The sequence below is a fragment of the Ixodes scapularis genome, unplaced genomic scaffold (assembly GCF_016920785.2).
Source record: "Ixodes scapularis isolate PalLabHiFi unplaced genomic scaffold, ASM1692078v2 PGA_scaffold1__304_contigs__length_218370807, whole genome shotgun sequence".
NCBI lineage: Eukaryota > Metazoa > Arthropoda > Arachnida > Ixodida > Ixodidae > Ixodes > Ixodes scapularis.
Window position 1 is genome coordinate 81,677,825 of NW_024609846.1, and position 21,369 is coordinate 81,699,193.

At 47.4% G+C, this 21,369-nt stretch overlaps 1 protein-coding gene across 1 annotated transcript in view; it reads left to right on the forward strand.

Annotated features, from left to right (window-relative positions):
* LOC120838994 (sodium-dependent serotonin transporter) overlaps positions 1-21,369 on the forward strand; it is a 67,979-nt gene that overhangs the window by 39,698 nt on the left and 6,912 nt on the right. Inside the window, exons 4-9 of the mRNA XM_040209178.2 lie at positions 531-669; positions 14,046-14,180; positions 14,856-14,959; positions 15,754-15,878; positions 18,813-18,925; positions 19,542-19,673. Of these exons, the coding sequence (XP_040065112.2) occupies positions 531-669; positions 14,046-14,180; positions 14,856-14,959; positions 15,754-15,878; positions 18,813-18,925; positions 19,542-19,673 (748 nt within the window). The remainder of the gene's footprint in view (positions 1-530; positions 670-14,045; positions 14,181-14,855; positions 14,960-15,753; positions 15,879-18,812; positions 18,926-19,541; positions 19,674-21,369) is intronic.

Sequence of the window (21,369 nt, forward strand, 5' to 3'; positions counted from 1 at the left end):
GTAAGCATTGGAAAGGTCTAGAGCCACCTTGGTGGCGCCGAGGCAAAGCGCCGGCGTATAAATCCTCAGTTTGTAGGCTCGAAACTCCGTTGAAGTGCCTGCAAGTCGACGGAGGCTCATTGCGAAGAAGGCGCAACGTAAAGCGAGATTTCAGGTGCACGTAAAAAAGATCCCCAGATGGACGAAATTACTCCTCTGTCTTCCGCAGGGGTCGTGCCCAACGCCCTTCGTCAATTTGACAGCCAAAAGACTCCTCAATTTGATTTGATTTCAGTGGAGCCGATGAGAACGGCTAGCAGTATTGCCTCCTAAAGGGAACGCAAACTCAGTAATAATAAAAAAAACAAAAACGAATCGTGTTTTTTACGATGATCGTATGGCTGCTGGAGCTACATGGTCTCTTCGCGTTGGTGCTACTGACTGTATACAAGACAAAGAATTGGCCTTTTGAATGCATCGCGATGCAGAGTATACACTCGGAGACTTCTCGGTGTGTAAGGGCCTCAAAGTTTCCCTGCTTCCCGCGGCAGGAGGCAAGTGCTGCAGATCCACCTGTCCGGTGGCATCGACCAGATCGGCGGCGTCCGATGGCCCCTGGCGCTCTGCCTCTTCGCCGTCTTTGTGCTCGTCTACTTCTCGCTCTGGAAGGGAGTGCGCAGCACGGGAAAGGTAAGCACAATGCAAATATGGCCTTCCATGGAGCTACACAAGCACACGCGAGTGCAGTAGCGGACGATAGGTCTGCTTCTGCGTTCACTCTGCCCGTCACCCATGAAATTAAAGGAAAAGGGAAAAAAAAAACGCATATACGTTTCAAAACTTTGGTCACCTCGTAAGAATTTGGTGTGTCAAAACGCAACAGACAGTAGAAGAGAGACTTTTAAACCGCACAAGCTCATGCATCGTCGTACAAGAAGACACAGTGTTCCCTGCACACGCGATGAGAGGAGTTATCGGCGGACACTCCTCGAGAATCTTCGAAGCATGCTTGATTTATGCATATGCACGCTTCGAGCATGCATCTGCAAACAGTTTTTTTTTATGAACATTAGAGAGTTTTCGGGAACCGCTTTTGCACATCCGATAGGGTACTATGGGCCCTGCGGTACGCACTGCGCATGTGCGAGTCTTATGCTGTAGCGCATGCGCAGTGCGTACCGGAGGGCCAATCGTACCGTATCGGAAGTACAAAAACGGTTTCCTAAAACTCTCTAGTGTGACGTGAGCGTCCATACGAGGAAGAAACACCCCTCAGACGTTGCGTTCAGACTGACTTTTTATATGGTGTATTTGCAGTGTGACCACGGCATTGCACACCGAACGCTCTGGTCGTTTTAAATACGCGCCAAATCGAGCCGCCATTGCCGAACTTCCCTCGTCTCACCGAGATGCCGAGCCACCGAAGCGGCTGTTGACGAGCCTCCACAAAGGCTTATGCTGAGGAGAAGGACAGAGTAGCACCTAAAAAGGCCACAACCTATCGTGCTGTGGCAGTGATGAAGTGAAGCGAACGGAATAAGAGGAAACAAAGACTGAAGGTCGGTTGTGGCGGCGCCCATGCACAGCTGCGTCTAAATACTTAGAAGTGAAAGTGTAATACTGGAAGCAACACGTACACCGCAAATCACAAGAAATGCCACAGTGTCGACCCTATAAGCACACGCTTCGAGCGATATCAAACGTGCTGACTCGGGCCGATAGGCATCAAAAGGAGCGCTAACCCCGTCTACCTTTCTAGCGCTGCATTATAAAAAAGATAAAAAAAGACGTTTACAATTCCTTGTAATGCCGAATTAGAGCGCAGCTCTTGAGGAGAAAGAGGGGATGGTATGTAGGGAACGGTATGCTTCTCTTCCTCCCTCCTCATCTACTCCTCCTCCCTCCTCCTCCCTCTTCCTCCCCCCACTGTCTCCTTCTCCTCCATCATCCTCCTCACTCCTCCCCCTCCCCCTCTTCCCTCCCGCGCGGTGCAATATGAAAAACGTCCCATAACGCACCGCGCGCGTCACCGCGGTGAGTTATGGAACGTTTCCCATAATGCACCACGCGGTTACGCCGACGGCGACGCCGACGCGTTACGCTGACACGTTACGACTACGTCAACAGCGACGCGTCACGCCGACGCGTTACGGTTACGCCGACGGTGACGCCGACGCCGACGCCGGTCAAGCCGGAAATGGGCGCCTAAGAGCTGCGCTCTAAAAAAGACTTCGCGATGTCTTTTTCAATAGAGCGATCTCACCAGCCAGTTTAATTCCGCCACCGCTGCCGCAATGCATCGAGGGAACTGCTTCTGATTCCTTCTCTGACAAGACCCTTGCAGCGATTCACCTTTCCGCGGAACGTACCTAGTGAGAAACAGAAAAAAGTACCGGTAACTTTTTTTTTCTTTTTTGTTACACTTTATGATTATATGATTTACTTTATACACAGGGAAAAACCACCTGTCTAGCCCCTGGCCTGGCCTCTTTCTAATTTTTTTAAGAAGGCTTCCCCCCTTCCCTCCCCCCCCCCCCTCTCCCTCCCCCCCCCCCCTCCCCCTCCCCTTCCCCACGGGAAGAACGTGCGGATAACCCGCCCTTTGCTCCAGTTTGCTCACCTAGATCTGAGGACCTATTTAATGTCTTATCTGAACAAAACTTCATCTTTCGCTACAATTTCATTATTCGAATATATGCATGATTAATGCCCTCATTTCTAGTTCTTATAACAGAATATCAATTAAATGAATCAAAGCAGACTCAAATGTTTGCCCATGTCAGGAAAATACCTCTAAAGTATAATCGACTCAAAATATGTAGGTCACTTTAGTTAAATAGAAGTTCAAAAATAAAAATAAAAAAAAAGCTTTGTAACTGTTACTCTTACTTAAACTACTGCTAGTGTATCCTGCTCATATTCTGGGATCGACTTTCACCCGTTGAGCTCCAGACACTTCTCCAAATTGCGTTTCCCGATACACATTCACCTTAGCATAGGATTAACTGCCACCGCCTGGATATCTGGCTGAAGAGGAATGCCAAGTAAAATTTAAAATCTGCCAGCAAACCTTTGCTGAGCAATTGCGTCGTACGGCTCGACGTCGCAGAATTCTATAAAATTTTTACTTTTCCAGGCATTAACTAGGCACATTTCTTTTTTTTTAGAAATGTGACTATTTCCTAATTCATTTACATTTTAGTTCAAGTAGCTGTAACTTACAACGGTTATATCTTAGAAGTGTCTGTCACTGCTTCAATAATCACGACCAACAACTCGATTCCCGCGTTACAATAAGAAAAAGAAAACAGGTGCCCATCGACTCTCGCAGATATACACTATAAAAATCGCGACGCGGAGGGATCGTCGTTATCCCCCAGTTTTCCAATTTTCCTCCTACCTCGGATGACTTTGATCATTAAAATCCGCCTTTATAGTTTTTAGGAACCCGCGTATAAACGCCGGGCCGAAATAATTCGGAGAACGTGGGCGATCGAGTAACGAGAAGCGCTCATACCCTTCGACCTCGTCCGAGCCCCGAAGCCACGAAACCGGAGGTGTCCCCCTCCCTCCCCGACTTCTCAAGCAGAAGGAAACGTGGCAGCAAGTCGGGGAGACGAGGCGTCAGGAGCCCGCTCATTACGAGACCCGTAGCTAGGACCCCGTGCCGCCACTCGGAATGCCACGGGCTAGCGAGCCATGGTAGCGCAAATTGCTGGCATCTGGGCGGGGATCAAGAGGAGTCCCCATGTGTGCCCCTTGGCAGACGTATCTGCCGTCCCTTCACTTCCCCCTTCTTCTTTGTTTTTATTTTATTTCTGTACTCGTCACGGTCGGCGGGCACACCGGATGACCGTTCAGCGTATATTACCGTTTTACGATTGAAAACCGATATTTAAAACAGTTATAGCGAGTTCGTTTCACGGCACTATGGCCCACGCGCGCCCACTCGCAGCGTGGAACGGGTTCGTCTCGGCCGGCACTCCACGAGTGGTTGCACTCTCCGAGTTCGTTTCAGCGCTGACACCCCACGCGTGCATGCACTGGCTGCTCCGAGAAAATCGGGAGTGCGCCAAAATGCAATCCCGTCATGCCTCGCTCCAGCGGGGCCGGCGAGGAGCGGGAGCAGACGACGAGGGTTCGTCTGCTACGATCTGTCGCGGAACCGAACGGGAAAAAAAGTAGATTTTCTCATAGATATCGCCTCCCGCGGGCCACAAAATCAAACGCGAACTGGAATTGTGAGCGTCTGCTATTTCCCGAAGGAAGCAATTGACAACCCGTGATTTCTTTGCAGGTTTTAAATCGCTCTGTTGCCGTACAAACGCTGAAATATACCAGTGTGTAAAGGAATGCTCAGAACAAACTTAACAGCGGCCCCTCAGATATCTATCACCATCCGTGTGCGGGTGAAAAATTTAACATTTGTTGACAAAACTCCCCCAGCAGAAACCTCCGACTGCCCAATAAGCATCAGAGAAAGCTAAAGATGGTAACTTTACCCGAGGATTGGGCAACATCATCATGCTTAACATTTACCTACGTCAGCTAACTTGCCCCGTCGTAATTTGTTCGAGAATGCTCTCGTTCTCGACGCCCTCACGAAGGCTAATATCTAATCCACATATAATGACGATCCAAATCGGAAGTCCCAGTTTTGCTGGATATTCCAACAGGCTAGTTTTAAGCCGCACCCTTTTAGTGGTTCACGCATAATACCATGTTCAAACGGATCATGCTTGTGCTCGGACAGCATTATCAGTTTTCTTCAGTGGAAACGGTTATAAGAATTGAAAGATCGCAACCAGCTGCTTTGTAGACAGCTGGTTGCGGAAATTTACGCCGTCTGTAACTATTTCTACGGCAGCCGAGCTGCTTGTAGTCATCGCAACTATAAACTACAGGTTGCAGCGACCAAAGTTTCTAGATAAACGTTGGTAGCCGACTGCATTCTCGCATTCCCACGGATCACTCCGATCAGAAAGGCGCTAGTTTCGGTTTGAAGTCGGTACCTTTTCTACAACATAGATGGCGGCAGCATCAGTCTTCTGCACTGGGTGCATTTGGCGAGTTCGTTTGAGTCCAGTTTTCCGTGCAACACTCTGAGAGTGCGATGCATTCTAGGAGAGAACTCGAACGGTGCCAGTGCGTGTGAAACGAACTCGCTATTAGTAACTCAAACCATAAAGAGCGTCTCCTTTTTGCGCATATGTTCCGATGATATCAGAAAGCCGAGCTCTTGTTGGCTGATTAGAAAAAAAAAAATAGGGGGTAGGCCTCGAGGCATCTACCTTCCAGGTATGGGTGGTTCCCGTTTCGACTCATTCCCAATTCAACCGTCCCGTTTGTACTTTCCCGTTTCGACCCGGCTCGAAACGACCTTCTCGTTTCATCTTTTCCCATTTCGCCCTATCCCGAAACAACCTTCCCACCTCGGCCATCGTTCGTTTTCAATTGGGTCGGTTCGTTTCTATTGTTCGTTAACAATTGATTAGGTTCAAATGCCCAATGTCTGTTCTCCTTGCTTACCTCACTTCTCCCTTTTCCGAAACAACCTTGGAGACATGGCACCGTAAGATAAACGCTGTGTCAGGGAGGACTCGCCCGAACATTTACAGATTTATCGATCTGATCAAACGGGTATGAGGCCATGGCAAGGATATCTCTGCAGCAGCTTGCAAATGGTGGTGCGTGCGTGCCAGGGGAAAGCCGGGAACGATCAAAATCGAAGTCTCACCTTTCTGATAGCGCAATTTTCCCTCTCGACTTCCTCAACCAAGGCGATAGCATTTTGCGGTTTATGATTTATTCCTGTGTGCGCGAAGGTTCTGTGTTTGAACTCGTTAGAAAATGTAGGTGCAATCATATGCCTGTCAACCTGTTTGATTTATTACTCTTCAAAATATCCCGTTCACTATAAGGAAGTTTTAGAATAACGTACGCAAGCGCTTTGGGTAACCCAAAAATAGCGTCGCCATATAAAAGCTAAGGTAACGCTAATTTTTGCTGAGTCAAAGTGTTTGCCTACATTATTGTACAGAGCGCGACACTGTTAGCGCGAACAAGCGAGTGCTAGTGTTTGCTGTTTGTCTCAAAGTGTCTTTGAAAGTGCTCATTTGGGCCACAAACCTAAGCGGTACAATTTGGTACCTTCTAATACCATTTCGAACTAAGATTCGAAGAATTGTCAACATCGTGTTCGCAGTAATGTTGTCGCGCAGTGCAGATAGTCCATTTCATAGTTACCCATTTTGGGGACCATCTCGAGTGGCTCAAGTAGAAATATAATTTGTTGAAGCTTGTTTGAAGGCGTTGTATATTTTAAGAGTACATTGACAAGCAAAATTTTTCACAGCATAACCAAGTAGCTGGCCTGTGCCTTTGCATTAATGGCATTAACATCCTTTCGCGACATATTCTTAAGCAGAAACGTTGTGCAAACCAGGGTTAGAACGATGGAGACTTTTCGCGAAAAGGTTGAGATGTGTGAGGATTTATACTAATGAGTTCAAACGGGACGGGCTCATCCGTAAAGGGCGTTTCGGCTACCAGTTAAATAAGAAGGGCGTTTCTAAAACGGGTTGAAACGGGACAGGTTCAAATAGGACGGGCGATTCGGGAATGGGTCGAAACGGGAAGGGTTCAAACGGGAAGGTTGTTTCGGGAATGGATCGAGACGGGACGGGTTCAAACGGGAGTGGGTTGTATCGGGTTACACCCTGAAGTATACCCACCATTCTTTTAATCAAAGCCAATCAGAGGTCAGCATTGTTCTGACGTCACCGCAACTTCTGCGCAAGAAGCAGCCGACTTCCTCTCCGCATAGCGGACACCCCCAGCGCAGATTGGTTGTTCGAACGCATGCGTGCGTTGCTGTGTGGCGAAGAGGATAGGGCGAGCTGATGAAGCTAAGCAAAATATGGTGGACGCTTGCAGACGATCAACGCTAGCTGTTGCTTTCTCCTCGCAGCTTACATCGCAAGGGCGGTCCATGAACCATGTGACCCCGATGGAGTAGTTGGAAACACTCTCGAATGTACTCGTGTACAAGTCCAGACCCAGGGCGCCGCTATCTTACTCAGTTGAGCTGCGCTTGGACGCGTCATGATCCGATTACGAAGCCTTGCTAAGGCGTTGTAATCGGATTATGGACGCGCCCAAGTGCACCCCAATGAACAAGATGGCGGCGCCCCGAGGAAATAAATTTTCAGCACCAACGCTGGCGCCACACCCTGGACGTCGAACGAACTACTGCCGTCGCAACGAGCGACTCCGGTTTCAACCGGGGCCATTTTGCTGGTGGAGGAGGAGGAGAACAACTTTATTAAAAGCCAAAAACTACGGCCTTGTGAAAAGGAGCGCTTGCTCCGCCAGGGCCCATTGGAGGTCCGCCGAGTCCGAGCTGAGCCAAGCATTCCAGGAGGGAGGGGATGGGTACGGGAAGTAGGGAGAGTTGAGCGCAGTGTTGCAGGCGTAGAGTATGTGCTCTGTGTCAGCCCTGACCTCGGGGCAGTTGGGACAGTGAGCTGTCTTCTGCCACCTGAAGTTGTAGAGCATTAGCGGGGTGAGGAGAGTGTTAGTTTGTACTTTGCGGAGAATGTGTGCTTGTTCGGTGCTAAGTGAAGGGTGTGGTTTGGGAAGGGTGGTACGGCTTTCCCTAATGTTTTTGTAGTGTTCGGCTATTTGCTTTTTGTAAGTTGCGGCGTCGTCCGCTGACGTTGGGTTTGGCCAGGGGATCGAGGGAGCCCGGAAGTTGATCTCGCGGGCGAGTTGATGTGCCAGCTCATTTCCCTCAATACCCGCGTGGCCAGGTATCCAGCGCAGGGTGACTCTGATGTTGTTGTTGCGTGTGTAGGCGTCCATTAGGATATCATGTAAATGTGGCTCCAATAACCTGTGTTGCATGTTGCGAAGTGCTTGGGCTGAGTCGGTGTAGAGATTAATGTTGGCGTTATTGTGTTCAGTGAGCAGAGAAGCTGCGTGTATGGCAGATATAATCGCGTATGTTTCCAGCGTGGTGATGTTTGGGGGGTTGTCAAAGGGTCCTTCCACGTGTGTGATGGGTGTTGTCTGTCCAGGAGTATAGATTGCGCAGGCGAATGATCCAGTGTGGGAACGTGTTGCGTCCGTATATATTGTTATACATGTTTCGTCTCTGCGGTGTTTAGCAGCTTGTGCTTGACGTCGCCCTTCATGGAGGTGTCGCGTCATATTTTTGGGTATGTTGGGAAATGCGATGTTACGGGGGAGGGGAAGGCCTGGGCTGATTGATGTAAGCGAGATAGGTGTGATTCCTGATCTTTTGAGGATGTCGCGTCCCTGCACCGTATGGGAGAGGCGCGCTATCTGCCTATCTCTATGCTGTTGTGTCAGTTCGGCAAGGCTGTGAAAGAGGCCCGTGTCTACAAGCCGTTGGTTTGAGGTGTATATAGGGAGTCCCAGGGTCGCTTTGTATAGGGTGTTGAGTGCGGATTCAAGTTTTCGGGTTTGCGTTTGCGTGAGGTTGAGGTATGGCGCAGTGTAGAGGAGCTTGCTGTGTACGAGTGCGGTGACGAGTTGCTTCGCCTGTTCTTCTCTGAGACCGTGTTTTTTGTTAATGATGCGTCTGATTAGGTGCGTCAGATTTCGGCAGTCTTTTTGAAACTGTAAAGTGTTTGGGTTAGCATTGTTGTTGTGGTGTATGGTGAATCCAAGTATTCTGCAGGATGTCACCTTCGGTATGAGCTTGCCTGATATGCTAATTTGCACTAGTTCATTGGCGTTCTTTTGGTACTGTGTTCGATTCATGAGGAGTAATTCCGATTTTTCGGCCGAGAGTTGTAGCCCAGCTTCATTTAGGTATGTTACTATGGTATTTACGCCTTGTTGAAGGCTAGTTTCGACTTCTCCTGGAGATCCAGTTTCGCACCAAAGGGTAATATCGTCGGCGTATAATGTGTGGTGAAGGTTTTGGATTGTGGACAGCTGCCTGGATAGTGTGGTCATGCAGAGATTAAAGAGAGTGGGGGATAGAATTGATCCCTGGGGTGTGCCTCGGTTTATGTCAACGGGCGAGGAGAGTGCACCTGCGGCTCTAAAGTGCGCTATCCGGCCTTGGAGGAAACTGCGTATGTAGTTGTACATGTTGGTGCCACTGCCGGTGTCGAGAACTGATTCGAGTATGTGATCATGGGTAATGTTATCAAAAGCTTTTTTCACGTCAAGTGCGAGGAGTGCTTGTGTCTGTGCTGTCTTGGGTATTAGAAGTGTATTTTGTAGTATTAGAAAGAGGTCCTGCGTGGATATGTACTTACGATACCCTATGAGCTGATGCGGGAAGTGTTTAGTGTCCTCCAGGTGTTCTTCTAATCTGTTTAGTACAAGCCGTTCCATAGTTTTTCCCACGCAAGATGTTAAGGATATTGGTCTGAGATTGCTGAGTGTGGCTGTTTTTCCCGGTTTCGGAATCATGGTAATATGCGATGTTTTCCATTCGTCCGGAAGTGTGCCTGCGTTCCAATGTTGGTTGATATGGTCTAGAAGTGTCTCCTTGTCTCTGTCAGGAAGGTTGCGCAGCAGGGTGTAGGTGATGCCGTCGGGGCCCGGCGTGGTCTTGCGATTGTTTTGGGTTAGTGCACCGTTGAGCTCGGCCAGGGTGAAATCCTTGTCGATGTATTCGTTGGCGGGGCCCGTGTAGTTTTTGTAAAATGACTGGTGTGTTGTTGGAATGTAGAGATTTTGTAGTTCCTCGAAGGTTTTGTTGATGCCTTTTGTGCTCACGTGTTTCTCTATGGTGGGGATAACGTCTTTCTTCGTGCCGAGCAGGGCGCGCAGAAGGTGCCAGGTTTGTTTGCTGTGTAGAGTATTTTGAATTCTGTCACAAGTGTCGTTCCACTCTGTCATTTCTATCGTCTGGGCGTGAATAATCGCCTCTATGCTTATGTTTTCTATTTTTTTGCGGAGGTGATCATTGTGTGGTTGCTTAGCTAAGATTCTAAGAAGCCTTTTTCGTTTTTTCCAAAGACGTAGGAGATGTGGGTCTGGCCTGTCTGCAGGCGCCGAAGTTGTTTGCGGGCTGGTGGCTTGTTCTTTAGTGTCCATTAGGCTTTTGGTCCACATGTTTAAGGTGTCGTGTTCGCTGTCTGTTGTACTCTGCCTCAGCTTGCGAAATTTGTTCCAGTCTGTGAAGGCGACCTTTGTGCGGCGCTTTCTTAGCGTGATTTGGATCGTGATGTGTAGTATGTCGTGATCGCTAGTCAGGTTCTCGTGACTGTTCTCCCACGTAGTGGCGTATCGCCCTTTGTGCAGTGCAAGGTCCGGTGTTGTGGAAACCTGTGCGCGTGTCCCCGTGCGGGTCGTTACCCCCGGCGTGTTGAGGACAGTGTACTGAAAGCCATGTATGTTTTCTTCTAGTAGCCTGCCCGTTTTGGTGTTTGCCTTGTATCCCCATGACGTGTTGTGTGCATTAAAGTCTCCCATGATATAAATGTCGTGTGTCCCTTCATCGTCTTTGGCGTGCTTAAAGATGAGTTTCAGGTCATGCTTAGATTTGGGTGGATTGTAGACGTTGTAAAGCTTTATGGGGCGTTGTGAGTTGTCTGGGTATATTGTCGTTATTAAGGTGAATTTTTTATGTTGTCCGGTGCTGTTTCTGTGTAGTGTTTAATGCCACGTTTCACGTAAGTTGATAATAATGGTTGGTCATGCTCGTTGTGTGCTGAGTGTGTTGCTTTGTATTTGGGGAGGTTGTGCGCTTTGTAAGTTTCCTGTAAAAGTATGACGTGGGGAGGAGTTTCTGATTTGAGGAGGTATTGCGTGATTAATGCTTTTTTGTGGGTGATTCCGCGGCAATTCCACTGCCAAACATGAAGGTTCTCAGAACTTATTTGAGGCATGAACTATCTACCCTTGCGTTTTTTGAGTGGGTGCTCGCGGTGTCCTCTTGGTCTTGGGGAATATGTCTCTTTTGTGATTGGAGCGTGTAGTCCATGGTGTCGGCGCTCCAATCTTCGTCGGGGAGAAGTCGTTTGAGCATGCGGTCTACGCGTTGTTCTAGCAGGGTTAGTCGCAGTTCGTGGCGTTCATAGGTCGATGCGAGTTTATCGACACTGTTGGTTAGGCGGTCTAGCTTCTGTTCCAGTTTGTCAAAACATGCTACGATAGCATCTGGTTTGTCCACACGGGATACTATCGTGTGTGTTGACCAGGGGGGATTGGCTTGTTTTGTGTGCTGTTGGTATGGAAGTGCTGCGTAAATGGGAGGAGGATGTGCGGGTGAGGCGTTGAAGTTGGGGGTTTCGGGTTGTTGGAGTGGAGCTGGAGTGCTTGGCTCACCTGTCTTTCCGGGCGGAGCGGTTTTCCCAGCGCCCAGGCAGGATAATTGGTTCTTGCTGGGAGTCGTGCATTGGTTTCGGTTTGTCGCATCTGCCGATGCGGGCGGTGGTGGCGGAGGTGCGTTGTTCATGGTGGCGGAAGTGATGTGCTTGTCCTGTCGTGGTAGCTGCCCTTGCCACGGCTGCGATGGCTGACCTCGTGGTGCCAGTGCGGGGAATGCGTGCTCATAATTGGGGCCCTGATGTGGCAGCGGTGCTTGGTTGTGTGCTCCCCATGCTCGTGCAGGCTGTTGATGTTGCGGGATCATGGTGTTGTTGCGCAGCCTGATACGTTGAAGATAGGATTCTTTGGTCCGTCTCTGATCCTTTTGCTTCTTGATTGGGCAATCGGGGTCGTTGGTCCTATGCTCCCCTCCGCAGTGGATGCAGAGAAGGAAGCATTGGTGTTCTTCTCCTTGTTGCTTAAGTTGTTTTGTGCAATCAGCACATCTGATTGTGGTTGATCTGGTGGGGCAGTTGTCTGCGCGATGATCATACATCAAGCATAGGGAGCAGAACTGTGCCTTCGGATGATGGGGCCAGCACCGGAATATAGCTCGGTGATAAAGAACTTTCCAGGGTACGGTGCTTCCTTCAAAGGTGATGATGGCTGTTTCTGTCTTGCCCATAATGCGGGCGGCAAGTATGGTGGGTCCGAAAGTGGCCAAGTGCTGCATGAGGTGTTCAGAGGTTGTACCGGGATCCACTCCGTGAATGACACCTTTGCAGGAGTTGGCCGGTGCGGTGATATACGCCTGGACTTTGTATACGGTTTGTCCAAGTGGGAGTTGAGACAGGGTCGCAATTTTCTCCGCCGCCATCGGGCTTGGGGTCTTGATCACTATTATATTGTTTTGTTGCTTGATGTGCACCGAGAGATCCTGGGCTTCGTGTGGGGTGAGGAGGGCGTTTTGCCTTACGGCGATTGCAATGTGATGTTGTTTGTATTGAAGAAGGTTCATGGCACTCTGTGGTCGGATTATGACTGTTTTAAGCTCCGTTGAGCGTAGGGGGGTAGTACGGGCCTTCTTCCCGTATTGGACAAGTGTGTAGTTGTCTTCTTCGGTAGCTGTCTCGTAACGGTGGATGTCTGGCGCCATAATGGTTTGCACAGGTGAGGAGAAGGTGGGTGGCTTGCCGGTTATTAGTGAGGGATGCATCTCCGACAGTGTGTGGCCGCCGTCGACAGGAGCGGTGAGACCTTCCATATTCGGGTCTAAGTTTTCTCGCGAGGCTTAGCTACCGCCATGGCGTGATCATTCGAAAGGTGGGAATAAAATACAGATAATGAACTCACAAAAAATCAGGTATCCATCGATGCCGTGAGTGAACCTCTCTCCGATTATGAAGTCGTTATTCCCCTGTTGGATGGAAAAACTGTGCCAATCGGGTGATTTGTCGGAGCTCACTGTGGAAAGATTCGGATAGGTCGACTTCGTCTTCCTCCCCCTTGCTGGTGGATGCGCTCGTCTCCCCCGGCGGTTAAATACAAGAGGGATTTTGAGATTACGTAACCAACTTTTTGAAGACAAAAAAAAAAAACAAAAAAACTAGAGGTGTTTTGTGTTTCAGGCAAATGGCTGACGTAAGTCATGTAAATTTGTTATATTTGGCGAAAGACGACAGGCTTTCCCCAAATACAGCTAAATCGGGTGGGACGCTAGGTACTGTTCCCCATGAGCCGGTCACGGGACTTCAAGGTTCCTCTTGCGTCTATTTTATCCGCCGGGAGAGATTTCCGCATTCACCAGCAAACAGGCTTAGGCCGGTAGAGCCGGTGTAGCGCGACAAACCGTAAGCACTGAAATCGATCGCCTGGAAGCAAAGAACGAAAAAAAGCTGTGGAGGCACATGGCTAACTTTCTGGAACATATTTACGAGGAACATTGCGATGATTGTTGTTGTTCAGCTGAAATTCTCATTGTAATACATGCGCCGAGGCGTTCATGTCCAAGAACGTTGGGGATGATGTTCGCCTTGAAAACGAAACGTGTCAAGGTGCAAGACAAGGCGCATAAGCACCCAGGGCTGCCGCTTTGTGACGCTGCCAGTATACAAAGCGGCCAAGTCGACGATCGCGCTTTCACCTTCATAAGAATCGCGACTAGCACACGGCGCGACACCGTCAAAAAAAAAAAAAGAAAAAAAAGACGATTGCCGATTTTTTTCATACAATTGAAAGGCTGTCATAAACATTTAGGGCACTAACCTAAGAGGTAAAACTTTCTGCTCGCGAACACTATTGTGGAGTAATCATTGAACAAGCGCAGATGTCGTGTTCCCACACGCAGTGCCGCGCACTTTCCCTCGAGAGGTCCATGAGACGTACGCCGTAACCTTTAAAAGCTTTATGATGAAAATCTGCAATATTTCTGACACGCGATTGTAAACGTGGTTACGATTATTTGTGTTGTGTGTATGCTTAGGGCAGCGGGAAGCTAGTCAGCTCCGGTGGGACGTGTGGTGTCTATGCTGTAAATGAGAGATTTTGACAGTGCAAGACAAACGTTAGCATCGTGCCTTGTTCATTACGAAGTAATGATACAGGAAGGCACATGGGTGCGATGCTCATGCATACCAGATCAATACAGACAGGGTTAGGGGTTGAACACAAGTCCCAAACTCACTGGGTGTGATTTATACGAACGAAATGATCAGTTGTCGGAAAGGAACGCTTTTTTGTTTTGTTTCACATCTTTATTTTCGTTTTTCCAGGCGGTCTGGGTGACAGCCACAATGCCGTACGTGGTCCTGCTCATCCTACTGCTGCGAGGGGTGACCCTGGACGGTTCCATGGACGGCATCAAGTACTACCTCTACCCGCAGTGGGACAAACTGCTGTCCAGCGACGTGGGTACCATTCGAGTCATCCTTGCCTGCCGGTTCCCCTAAAAGACGCGGGCAGAGTGCATTTGGCAAAAATTTCTGCGTTCAAACGAAAAAAAAACAAAGAACATCGATTAAGAATTGAACAATCCTGTTTGAATGCACTGTACAGTCGCAGCAATGGACACCGGGCCCTAATGTATTGATATGTTTTTTGCACGTGATATACGTGGAGGAATCGTTGCCAATGCCTGCTCGGAGCACTTTCATTGGCCACGGAGCATTAACGAGATGACCGGGCTATGCCACGCCCCGCGTGCCTTAAGCTGCCAGTGACAATAGACCTTCTTGGTTTTCCCTCGTCTCCAGCCACAGATACTTGACAAACCCGGTATGCGAGGTGAAAAGAAAAGCAGGCATTACAACCTCGAACAATTAAAATAATATGAAAAAGACAAAACAAGGACGATAGACAGTCGCGAATAAAACGTGGGCTTCTCCCAGTGGCATGGTGGGGGCAAAACGATGCTTTCCCTTCATACCGGAAGTTCCACGATTCAAGATGGCGGCCCCCGCGTAGAAAAACTTTATAGGAATATCCAGCTTCACTAATAGTCGAAAGAGCTCGGACGTGGTGCTCGTACTATAGCTGCGTCGCGCTCTTTACCCCCACCATTCGATTGAACCACTCCTTTGTAGGTATGGATCGACGCTGCAACGCAGATCTTCTTTTCGCTGGGACCGGGGTTCGGGACTTTGCTCGCGCTGTCCAGCTACAACAAGTTTCACAATAACTGCTACCGGTGAGTAGCGCTCCATCTGTTGCGAGCTGCATACTACGTTAGTTTTGTTGTTCCTCGGTTTTAATTGTACACACATGTTGGGCCATTGTATGTATTTTAGGAAAAAATGTAATGAAAAGTTTCAAATGGTAGTCGTGTTTGCAGTGTCGTTCTTCTCCATGTTCCGTCTCATTTAGGGCAGTCTCATCTAAAATCGGCCATAGTGGAAGTCAAGATTTTGAATACCCCATACTTAGAAAAGGAAAAAAAAAAAAATTGGACATACACGGACCTGTATATTGTCCACTTTTTGTGTTCCCAAGCCTCAAGTGCTTAAGATTTTGAAAAACCACCAGCTCACCTGCACGTTCTCTGTTATTTCTAACAGTAAAAGTGTTTAATTCTTAATATTGGGAAAACACTTACCTCTTGGGGCATTTATGGTACAAAATACGTCGGAAATGACAAAGTTCGGTAGATTTTGTTTTCTTCATGTTATGGACCATAAAGCAGTCAGGCGTAGATGACTCTTTTTGTGCCTGTCGGGGATTACATATGTCTTACCTCATTTACGTTCCCTCTTACCTGAAATTCTCCGGAGGTATTTTCATGCTCAATTTTTTTAAAGATAAAATTCTCAAATTTTTTTAACAAAATGTGAAACTGTGTTTTTTCGCCATGTTCGACGTGGTTACGACAAGAACGATTGCTAACTTTGGGTAGCGTGAACTAGTGTCGTCACATCTTACCACACTCAACGTCTAACACGTTTTCCTTAAACGTGTCAATTTTCCTCTTATTTTTTTTTTCTCCAGCGATGCATTGTTGACCAGCATCATCAACTGTCTCACGAGCTTCCTAGCGGGATTTGTCATCTTCTCGGTGCTCGGCTACATGGCTCATGTCCTGCAGAAAGACATCAGCAACGTGGCCACCGACGGTAACAACATACACAGTGATGTCTAGTGAATACAAACCAACCCCCCCCCCCCCCCCCAAAAAAAAAAAAAGAGTTTGTAACGTGAGTCGTTCATAATAACGAGACAGACGTGCATGTATTTAGCCAGTTCGTCAAAGAAAAGTTTGTCAATATAGCCAGGTATCACTGTTATAACGAGGTTCATTAACGAGGCGTGAGTGTAGCAATCAACAGAACGAAGGGTACACACCATAACATATCTATGGGCGGTACCCAAAAATTGTGAAACAGCTGTAGTTTGGCGCATCACCCGTGGTGCGTGGTACGCGTTCTCAGAAACCTTCCCAGAAGCTACTACGCAAGTTCTTCGCGTGCACACGGAACGATCATTAGCCCGCGCGTGTAAATTTTTCTTTTTAGAGAATAGTCAGAAACTTTTTAGGCAAATATGACACGTAGACTTTCGCCTAAAGTACCTGGGAGAGTTAACCACTGCAATCAACAGAGGGAGCTTGACGATTGAAGACAGTGAAATTATCTTTTGACATCAAAGAATCAGTTTTCGCCGTTGTCTGGGCTGGAGCGCTTCACCGTCCAAAGTGCCACCGCGCACAGTTTTTTCTCTTTTTTCTTAGGTTTATAAAATTTTTTGGTGCCTAAAACTCCAATCAAGTTTCAAGGACGTGCATTTAACGCTTAAAACTGGCGGTTAGCGTGAGTTTAAGCGTGATAATTTTTAGAGTGTACAGAAAATGGACGCTCGCCGTGTCTGGGCTTGATATTTCACTATGTTCAAAGCACTGCGCACGGTGTTATTATTTTTTTTTTGTCTAAACAAATTATTTTGCCTTTTTAATCGCCAAGCTACCTCCTTAGATTACAGTGAATGAATATCTTGAGTGCTTTGCGGAAAAGTAGGGGCTCCGGATTTCTGAGAGCGCATGGAGGCTCCCAAACATCTTATCATTGCTCCTCAGTGATTGAGATTGTGGCACTAGCCGATCAGGACGCCGGACAACGAATAACAAACCAAGAAGAGCGAATATAATGTACGAACGTCCATCGTTTTTTATAGACTCTCGGTGATTATAGAGCGAATGATAAAAGCGAGCAGCATCGTGCCCTCCCCCGTGGTCATTCAATTGCTCTGGCGAAAAGGCGTCCGTTCGTTTCGCAACCGACACTGCGTGGCGACTCATGGAGCATGATGCCGGTCTTCGTGTCATTGGTTGAACTGATAAAAGCGGAGACTACTATTGCCGCTGACAGTGGCAGGTTAATAAACGCAGGGCGGCGCCTATTATATGTTAACTGGTTTGCTGTTTGTCATTCTCACCGACTAACGACTTGATCTCATTGGTTGCTGGGGGATAATGAGATTTTTTGGGGACTCACCCCGCCACGCGTTCCCTAGCTGGTCAGTGAGTATGGTTTCTGTTGCTGGTGCATCGCGGTACCGGATGCACGCGGCTACTTGCGGGAGTGCGCGCTGCGTAGAGAGAGCCCCTCTGATAACCGCTCCTCCCTTCGGGTGTCGAACGTTAGAGTTTGAAGCATTCAAAAGTGCTACTATATGTGTTCATGACAATTTTTATACATTGTGAGCGACTTAATTTTCGCGAGCACCTGAATCGCCTACAATTCGCGAAAAATAGGTCCCGCGAACAATTCCGGTAAAATGTAAACACAGTGGAAATTTATATAGAGATCCCACTGCGTCGCAAAATTAAGAACCCGCGAATTATTTCAAAACTTCAGCTTTGACCTAAAACGCGAAATATTGAGCCCGCGAAAAATAAGTCGTTTAAAGTAGATACATCGGAACGGTGTGTACCGTTATTGTATCGGCAAAAACGTCGTATAGTGATTATAGTCGGTACTCTTTTTGCGCGCATCGGAAGTAATGTTTCTTGTTGTGAATGCTATTTTTCTGGGTTGCGACGTAAAAACAAAGTCACAGAGTCTGTTTATTGTCCCTTAAATACCATTTGTGAGTGTCGAAGCCCGTCTACAACGGCGTGTAACAAACAATTAAACCGTTTCATTCATATTTGGCCCTAAGGCAGTGGTCTTTCAAATGATTTGGCCGGGAAGATCATGTACGTCAGTTTTGAAAACCAACGAAAGGCCGCTTTTTTTAAAATACTATTTGAATTTGTGGAGTTGCTCTGCTTACATCCAAGTTTGACCCGCTGCGGGCGGCGGTGCTCCAATATATTCTCAAGCGACAAGACGAACGTAGTATTTAATGTCTGCTGTTTTAGATTTTTTTCTACTCTGACCACAGTAAACGACCCGCGTGATAACTACGAACAAGCAACAAGACATACAACAAACGAACACGAATATGGTAGACTCCGGCAGAAATAACCTGAAAAAGAATCTCCTGGAAGCTGAGACGGGCAACGGTGTTTTGTTAAGAGACTTAGCCCTGAAGAAGCGGTCTTCTGGAGGACCCAGACTGGCGCCCTTGTTTCGTCCTTCTTCAGGTTGTTAAGAGAGAACACTGACGAAGCTAGGTCTTCCAGAAGGTTTCTTTTTGAATGCCAACACTAAGGCAGCTATTGTTGTGTCCTCCCCCAATGTTGGAGAATCCTGCGGTGTTAATACCATAAAATGTTCATGTTAGCATCAATCAAGCTATAACTGGTATTCACTGAACTCCATTTTTAAGTCCGTTGTCACGGCCGCTGTGTTCTCCGAGGGACCATGGCAATGTTCACACTGCCTGCCCGGGACTACTATGAACGACCGTCTTAACGACGTATAATGCATGGCTGCGGAAGTGTTCTGGAAACTTTACGTCAGCATTTGTCCAGCAGGAATGAACTTGGTTAGGTACGCCAGTAAATATCACCTATATAATTCTACATCATATCTCAAACAAAAACGCCATTAACGTTCTCAACGAAAGTTTGATGTCAATTAAGACATTGGTGCAATGGGATGTTTCAGGTCCAGGACTGGTGTTCATCGTGTACCCTGAAGCAATTGCCACCATGAAGGGCTCGGTCTTTTGGTCCATTCTCTTCTTCCTCATGCTCATCACGCTCGGACTGGACAGCACGGTACGGCCGGCACAGAGTGACCTTGCACCCCAACACTTCATCCTCACCTGTACCGTATCCCCCCTCCACACCAACTGAAATACCGCCCTTCAGCAATGTTCTCCATACTCAAAGTGTAGTAAGCGTTACAAAATGACGTGTTCATAATCTTTCCGGTAACGAAGTATACCTACTTCGGAAAGTTTTTCTTTTAACAAGAAGTAACCTATTTCCTCACTTTTTTTCTGCGAAAAGTGTGTTCAACACCAACCTTGCCAAGACACCCCATCGTGTGCCGTATTTCCATTCAAAATCAAAATAGCAAAAAACGCTAAAAGGGCGACATTATATGGGTGCGCTTTTTGCTGTGAAAGTCAACCCCATCCGCTAGCCCGAGCACAGCCAAAATCAAGAGTTTTGCTCGACTGTCTGTTCAAAATTTTGTTTTACTATTTATACCTCATCGATAACTTCAAATGGTTCGCGCAAACGGTTAATGCGTTGCTTTTAAGGCAAATTAACGCATTTTTGGGGCCTGTTAACGTTACTAACACACTTGGTTACACCTTACAAAACGAACAAGTAAGGGCCATTTGTTACTCCGTTTTAATAATGTGTACGTGTCTGGAACTCGCAGTTCGGGGGCCTGGAGGCGATGCTGACGGGCCTCTGCGACGAGTATCCGACGGTTCTCCGGCGGCACCGTGAAATCTTTGTCGGCGTTGTCATCATGTTCATCTACGCATGCGCCCTGCCCACCACCACATACGTGAGCGCCGGTCCCGTGTCCTGGGTGTTGTGAGACTACCAAATGTTCGCGGAGCAGCCACGCTGAAGTAGCATGTCTTCTGCAAGAGGGACCGTTACATCCGCTAACCACCACTGGAGTCTAGACGCCAGCAGTTGGTGAAGATGTCCAAACGAAAATCCCGAAGGTGCTGCTTCTCGGAAGTTTCTGCATCTATATGTCATTTCTGAACTGCGTTCTGCAAGCTACCATCTTTGTATACTGGGCTTTGAAATTAGTTCCTAGATTTCTCAGGAGTCCATTATACTGCGAAACATTAGGCGCCGCGCATACGTCCACAGCCCAGTCATTCAGCATTATTTTTGCCTTGGCGACAGGGACTTTAAAAACGTATACGATGCACACCTGACGCAAGCAGAGTATATAAAAATTAAGATTTTCTTTATGAGATCAATGAGATGTATTTTGATTTAGATAAGTTTTCTTTTATTTAAATGAGAATTTTTTTTTTTAAATACCTTTTTTAAAAGAAAGTGGTTTTTTTTTCGACTACATTTTTTAGACATGACTGGCTGATTGATCCTTGTATCTGCCCAATAACGGAGAGCAGCGCGGAAGAGAAATCGACTGACAAGTTAATTACGTTGTAAAGTGTAATAATTTTCTACTCTTGACGTAAACCATGCCGCACAAGAACAAAAGCATCGATTTCTTTTTATTATTATTTAACAAGAAAGCTCTTTATGATGTAATACTTCAGCGACTCGAAACAGTGGAAAAACATCTTCCGCTCATTTCCTTTTCTTCTTTATTTTAGAAACAAATATAAAGCGTCCAAGGACGATCAGCGCCATGACGATGCAATTTTGGCGCTGCCAGATTGGCTCGGAGTATAGCCAACCAGAGGGCGAGCATTCGCGCCTCTCAACTGTCGCGCAGTATCAGTGGCAGAAGGACGTTCCTCTTTTGCGTCTGAACCCACGGGACCATTGGACGACCTTAGCGGTCGCTGCTCTCATTCGCTAATCAGGATTGGTCTTCCTTGTGATTCGCGGAGGACGTGTACGGCGTTTGTCTTTCGGATTCGAGCGTGTTCGACGAGTGCAGCAGAGAGAAAGGCAGCTAGCTTTATGTCTACCCACTAATCCGTCCAACCAGCGCTCAGTGTACTGACGTCTCCGCGCCGCTTTCGTCTCCTCCTCTCCCTCAGGTTTTCAGCGTATTTCTTTGTACTGCACATGTTTATACATTCAGACTTTATGAACTGATGGCGAAAATAGTGGAGAAGACTGCAATAAATGTTTACACCTTTTCATTCACCTGAAGTTGTCAGTAATTAAGATTTTTTTTTTAGTTAACTGGATAGTGCGAGGTACGTGAAATTTACTCCAAAATAGTTATTAGATTAAATTTAGAGACAGATGATTTAAGAGAAACGAATACAGCAAAGTGCCGTGACAAAAAGTGCGGCACCATTTGCGCCAAATAGCGCCAGGAACGAAAGTTTTCCGTACATATTGCGCCAAAGTACCATTTTTGCTGAAAATTGCGTCACACCTGCGCCGAGCAACAAAAACAACAAAAAAAAACTGTAATTTTTGGTTCATTCTAATATTTATAGAAATAGTACGTAAGAAGAACTGTACAAATGCTTATTTTACAGCGTCTCTACTCACCGTAAAATTTGTTTTATCTCGGGTCGGAGCAGAGTCGAAGT